This window comes from Nematolebias whitei, chromosome 22 (assembly GCF_014905685.2).
Source record: "Nematolebias whitei isolate Nwh7 chromosome 22, NemWhi1, whole genome shotgun sequence".
Classification (NCBI taxonomy): Eukaryota; Metazoa; Chordata; class Actinopteri; order Cyprinodontiformes; family Rivulidae; genus Nematolebias; species Nematolebias whitei.
This window is the reverse complement of record NC_056519.1, coordinates 25,905,168-25,912,137: the sequence shown is the minus strand read 5'-3', so window position 1 is coordinate 25,912,137 and position 6,970 is coordinate 25,905,168. Positions and strand designations below refer to the sequence as shown.

At 39.5% G+C, this 6,970-nt stretch overlaps 1 protein-coding gene across 1 annotated transcript in view; it reads left to right on the top strand.

Moving 5' to 3' along the window:
• Positions 1-5,824, top strand: part of LOC119428564 (myotubularin-related protein 5-like) — a 39,331-nt gene extending 33,507 nt beyond the window's left edge. The window contains exons 7-9 of the mRNA XM_037696247.1: positions 3,291-3,396; positions 5,389-5,521; positions 5,636-5,824. Of these exons, the coding sequence (XP_037552175.1) occupies positions 3,291-3,396; positions 5,389-5,521; positions 5,636-5,801 (405 nt within the window). The 3' untranslated portion in view covers positions 5,802-5,824. The remainder of the gene's footprint in view (positions 1-3,290; positions 3,397-5,388; positions 5,522-5,635) is intronic.
• Positions 5,825-6,970: the final 1,146 nt, after the last annotated feature.

Below are 6,970 nucleotides of genomic sequence, written 5' to 3'. Positions count from 1 at the left end.
TGTGTGTGTGTGTGTGTGTGTGTGTGTGTGTGTGTGTGTGTGTGTGTTTGTGTGTGTGTGTGTTTGTGTGTGTGTGAGTAGCCGAGCCATGACGAAAGAGAGGAGAGTTTGGTATGGCAACCTGACTTCATTACCCATCCTCCCAGTACCAATCAGCTTTCTCAGCTTCCTTTTTGCCACCCCTTTCCTTGAATCAATTAATTCACATCTCTTGTTGGAGAACTAATCTTGATGCTTTCAGTCTGTGACCAACAACTGATTTTAACATCTAGCATAATAAATTGAAAACTGATCACAAGTTTGATTCTTTAAAACCAGCATATGATCTCAAAAGGAAAATAAATCAAAGTGCTGCAAGTAACAAGTTCAAATGTCATCATCCACTCTTACATCAGTGTAGTTCAAAAGAACTGGGGGCTTCATGTACAGACACTTGGGTGGTTTGCATTCAGTCAATTTGACATTTAAATGTTTTTGAATCGTAGACAAGGGAGAATTGGAAATATCGACCATTCGTCTGTCCGTGCATGTTGTGGACTTGATAATTTAACTTCCATTTTGGTGTGTGGCTGCATCTAAGTGTAAGAATCAATCAACCTTTATTTATACAGGTAAATCCCATTGAGCCTCGAGGACTCATTTACAAGAGAGACCTGATTTCAACAAAGAATGATGACAACAATGGACAACAGCAACAACAATAAACAGTTATAAAAAAGCATACTACAGTTTTTTATTTAAGAAAGGTTCCTTTCAAAAATTAGGTTGCCATGTCAAAATCCAACATAGCCCTCACCATATATATGTAAATCGACCACCCCTATATTTTGAGGAAACTATGTTTTCTAGTTTTTATATTGATTAAAACAATAGTTTCCTCAATTATTGGTGTAGCTGAAGATTAATCTATGGGGCCAAGGCCACCATTGGCCACCCCCTGGCTCCGCCATTGCACCTGGTTGCCTCCGCTCGCCAGGATCCGTCACTCGGCGCTGCCTCAGACATAATGAAATTAAAAACTACCTCTGTTCTTATGGACTGTGTACCTCCTACCCAATTGAATGTGTTGCACCAAAATCTAGGTTTGTTTGCATTCCCTGTTCAGTTCCTGCCCAAAAAAATACCAAATCTTGGAAAATATTCACTATTGAAATCTCACTAGTTGTATTTGAGATGGCCCTAGATGGAAATCTCACGTTACAGTACAGTGATCCTTCACCTATCATGGGGGTTACGTTCCAGAGACCACCACGGTAGGTGAAAATCTTCCAAGTAGCGACTTTATATTTACTTTATTATTTATATACGTTTACAGCTTTATAAACCCTTCCCAAACTCATAAACACTTCATATGTTCTTAAACACTTTGGCGATGAAGATGATGACAATGAGATGAATGTACAGAACACACAATATAAAAGAACAGGTTTAAAATACCTGCGATACAGTGAAGCCACAAGAAGTGAACAGCGATATAGCGAGGGACGACTGTATACACCTCAAGTGTGACCAGTAATTTTTTCCCATTATTCACACTGTCCCAGCATGCACTCTTAATCATTGCCAGTAGACTAAAACCTGTAGAAATGTGAGTACATCAACTATAAAGTTGACATGGAGCTGCAGACGTTTCCACACACATTTCATTATCGATACATCTGAACTTTTGTATGGAAAGGGGCGCGTGCCACTTTGTGCATTTAGACCCTCTGTACATGAGGCCTCCGATTACCATAATAGCTTAATCTAAATATGAGGGCCAATAAAAACACTCTGCAACAGAAGAAACAGAAACACTATCACCTAAAATAAAATAAGCTAAATAAATTGCATGTTTGGTTCAATGATTTTTTTACTACTTCACACAGGCTTGTTGAATAATAAGCTCTGAGGTCATGTAGGAACATGTTGGCTGGCTTTTTTGCTTTTGCTTAAACTAACGGCCGCCTAGTCACCTGTCAGCCATGTGAAAGTACACGCAGATGAGTTTATAAACACTCACTCGTCAGGCCTGTCTGCCCCTTGACACGTCTCACTCGTTCTTTATATTTTACGTGTTCAGATGATCAGATGTTGGATCACAGTATTGCATTGCTAGTCTGCGGCTCATCGTCAGTAATAAGTGCATGAGATAAGGCTGCAGCGTTTCCTTGAAAGCCTCAACAGACGTGACTGGCTTCACACAGAACTTTTTTGGATTCTGTTTGTTTTAAACAGGTAGTGAGCCCACAACTCTTCGAGTATAACATACATCACATCCTCGGATCTGCTGACTTGATCTCAGTCTCATCCAACAAAGTTAAGTCAGGTCCTGTGGACGGTTTCTTTTTTTAACGTTTCGTCCTTCATCCAGAAGACTTCATCAGTCCGAGGAGCCGCAACAAACTCAGTTCCATAAGTAGCACACTCGCATTGTGGGTCAATCAGTTTGATGGTGATAAGATGGTTTCTGGAGTCCGCCCTCTCCCCTGCGATTCATCTGAGGCAGCCATGGCCAAAGTGGTTCAAAGCATCAAAGTTCATGCCCAGTAGGATTACTGAGCATGAACTTTGATGCTTTGAACCACTTTGGCCATGTCTACTTATGGGACTGAGTTAGTTGTGTCTCCTCAGACTGATGAAGTCTTTTGGATGAAAGACGAAACGTTTCAACAAAAAGAAACCGTCCAGAGGACCTGACTGAACTTTGTTGAGTTTCTTACCTGGATTATTGAGTATGAACTTTGATGTACTTTCATGTTTTTATCCGATTTTTTTGTTTTGTTTTGTTTGTAAATGTTTCCAATACAACTGCACTCTCCTCTGGATATCCTTGTGGAAAAACACCCCACAGTCAGTCTCTTTTGTTACGAACTCTATTGATCTTAAAGGTAACTCACTACTCATCTTACAGGTTTGGTTAAATTGATCGTATCAGTTGGTCCTTTCCAAGTTCAGCTGCAGTGGAAAGTTCTCGACGCATGCCAGCTGCCTCGTCTTTGAGATTTCGATTGCTCATAACGGCACTTTGTTCAGGCGTTACTGGCGTTTGCAGTAAGGTCGTTGGCATGGAGTCCTTTGTGGCCTCATTCACATCCTTATCAGCTGGAATGGCTTGGATTTTATTTGTCATCTTCCTGCTAAGCTCCTTGGATTCTCCATTTCTCTGCCTCTGATCCACGCTGCTTTCTGGGCACGCTCAACTGTGATTAAACCACCCAGATTTTTTTTAAAACACAATTGTTTTGTGGTTTTGTCAACCCCTTTTTAATCCCTCTATTTTCTCTTCTATCCTCTCATTTAATCTACAGAGAACTATCACGTTAGGCGCTGGAGACCGGCAAGTCATTCAGACTCCCATCAACGACTCCCTTCCTGTCAGCGGCTGCAGTGTGGCTCAGCTATTCAGGCAGCTGGGTATGAACGATTCAGAAGTCCATCTCAAGTACTACTTACTGCCTTAAGTGGAACAATAATGTTCTTGCACATACTGTATGTCTTACCAAAATATCTCGTGAACCACTAGACGCATTTTAATGAAACTTACAGAGTACATCCACAACTCATTTATTTAGTCACTCTAGTTCAAGATGGCTACCACAGCTAATTAACTTTAGACAACTCCAAAGCTGGTAAAACTCAATCAGTTTGACAGATATTGAGGTAAAATTGTGTGTCGTAGTAGATGAGACAAATTCACAGCACATATCCAACAAAGTTAAGTCAGGTCCTCTGGACTGTTTCTTTTTGTTGAAACGGTTCTTCTTGCATCCAAAGACTTCATCAGTCCGAGGAGCCACAACAAACTTAGACTTAAATGCACCTTCACATAGTGGGTCAACCAGTTTGATGGTGCTAAGATGGTTTCTGGAGCCCACCCTCTCCCCCACTGACTCTTTTGGGAGGGAGTCAAGAGGCTAGTTTTGGCTAAAAGAGTCGGCAGGGGAGAGGGTGGACTCCAGAAACCATCGTAGCATCATCAAACTGGTTTTGACCCACCATGTGAAGATGCTTTTAAGACTGAGTTTGTTGTGACAACTTGGACTGATGAAGTCTTTTGGATGAAAGACAAAACATTTCAACAAAAAATAAACTGTCCAGAGGATCTTGGATTTTTTTTCTACTTGGATTATTGAGCTTGAACTTTGTTATTCACAGCTCATAGTTCCAGGGTTCGCAGCACCTCAAAATCAGGGAAAACCTGGAAAATGACTGAAATCTCAGGGAATTTGGACTCGGCTAATTAAAATCTGATCCTTCTGAGCTTTTAACGTGTTCATGTATCAATGATAGTATTTTAGTATCAATGAGTCCATGTTCTGCCTCTACAGTGTACAAGTATCCTTACTGACTGCCTCTGCTGGCCGTTTAGTTAAACAATATAATTAATTATTAGGAATGATTGTACACACGTACCGTAGGCTACAATATACTTCCTGTCATCTCTAAATGTGACTCTGCCCGCCACCTACGACGTTCAGTTCTGAGCATTTCGTGTGACTGAAATATCTCCTGGAATTTCAAGACTTACTCAGGGGAAGCTCGGAGTTTTGTTTCTATGAAATGCTGGGAATCCTGAATTCAAGCGCTACGTATTTCACGACACATTCGCTTTAAACGTGAGATGTTTACAAGAGCTTATCCATTTTAGCCAGCTCAGAAATTCATTCAACCTTTATTTAGACAGGTAAATAATAATAATAATAATAACTTTTATTTATAATGCACTTTACATTCACAGTGAATCTCAAAGTGCTACAAAGAGTGAACATCAGATAGCAGCAGGATAAGCAGCAGCAAATCCCATTGAGCCTCGAGGACTCATTTACAAGAGAGACCTGAAATGGTTTTAACTCGGCTTAATATCTGTAAAACTGACTAAAGTGTGATGTGGTAGTAGCTGAGAATCATTCTCAACACATACTAAAAGACTTTAGTGCTGAAAGATCGTGCATATCTTTCAAATGTTGCCATCTCAGCTGGCGGGCAGTAGGCTCTCCATCATGGAATGACACTTTCCAAAGAAGTAATGTGAATTAAATTTTTTTTGTGCTTTTGTAATTCAAATTAAGGCTCAGTCTGACTGAGACATCAGATTATGTTTTCCTACTAATATATCAGAAAATATTCAGAAGAAACAATTACTTTTCATAGTTTAAAAATTTGTTTGAATAGTAGCACTTAGTGAGTTTGACAAACATCACTTGATTTTGTGTATTTATGAAATAAAAACTAATTTGCATAACCACTAATTGTTTATTAGATTATAAAAATAAAAAATGGCAAAAGATTAAATATGTTGCCTCATAGTCTGCAAGCAGTTAGATCATTTGATCAATTTTGGACCGTTCCTTTATGAAATCTTGGTTTACCCCTTGATGTAGTTGTTGTGCTTTGTTTTCTCCTCAGGTATAGTCAACGTGCTGTATCTGTTCTGTGCTGCTCTGACAGAACACAAGATCTTGTTCCTGTCCAGCAGCTACCAGAGATTAACCGACGCATGCCGAGGTCTTCTGGCCATCATGTTCCCACTCAAATATAGGTGGGATTTCATTCTTCCAAGTCCCCGATGTGTTTGAAGTTAGTGCTTGTGTAAAGCTGTCAACAGGCTGAGAGTGGATTGTGTGATAAACCTATTCTTGTTGTTTTTCCTCAGTTTTACCTATGTTCCCATTTTGCCTGGAAAACTACTAGAGGTCCTGAGCACTCCCACCCCCTTCATCATCGGTGTTAATTCATTCTTTCGTTCTGAGACACAAGAACTGGTAGGTTTTCATGACTGTAGTCTTAAAAAACGAGACATTTGTTTCAGAAGAAATTGATAACTCTGATATAAAAAAATGTACTGATGTAGATGAAGAGCAATAGAAAAATCAATATGTTCACAAACTTAAATGTAAAAAGTATTCTTTCAAAGGTGAACTAAAGTTGATCAATAATGTAAAAAAATTCAATTAGCCATTATCAGTCCAATGCAGTCACTGATTTGGGATTGCACAGACCGTCTCAAAACTGACTGGGTATAAGGCTTAATGTTGTATTGTAAGTAGAGCCCGACCGGTATATCGGTAGGTCCAATAATTTAGGCCGATATAGATGTTTGGGGACCTATCGGTATCTGTGATAATTGTCCCATTATGCGCCGATATAAGCACTTCTAATATTCACCCATAAAATGCTGGAGCCAGCCGTAACTGTACAATGAATCCAGCAGAGGGAGCATGGAGACTACTTTCGAGTCATGGTCGTTCACTTAAGTTTCACTTTCACGTTCAGCACGGACGAAACAGGGAGCAATACTGTGTAGTGTATTTTTCTGAACAGAGCATGTTAAGTTGGTTTTAACTGATCTGTAAAACAAATAAACAATAATAAATTATTTTCAATCCTCCAACGCTTGTCATTAGCTACATGCCTCTCAAGTTGGCAAGCTAACGTTAGTGTTCAGTTGCACCGCCTTCATGACATTAGCCCCATTGTCAGTAGTTATAGCAACAGTCCAGTCAAGTTCAAGGATTTTTATTGTCATTTGTATCACATGTGGTACATGAGGTGGAATGACATTGTGTACTCAAAGTCCCAGTTACACCCAAAAATAGCAAAAATTTTAAGTATAAAAAGAAACGGTTTATAAGGATCTAAGATATACACTTAAGATATACGCTAAACGAACGCAAAACAATATGCTAAAGGATGTAAGACAGACGCTAAACACTAATAATGTAAAGTAATACGGTAAATGAAACAGCAGCCTGAACATGAGTCTGTAGTGAGTAGATGGGTATGAATGAATACAGCAGTCGGACTGAGCTTCCAGTTTGTGAGGACATCCAGTAATGTTATCTTTGTCAATCCTCAATGAAATGCATCGTTTGTCTGAAATTTTTACTTGTCTGCAAAGAAAAATTAACGCTGCTGCGGTCAGTACTAATTAGATCTTCACCATACATGACTGACTGTTTAAATAATGAACAGGGAAGGTGTTTCTTTG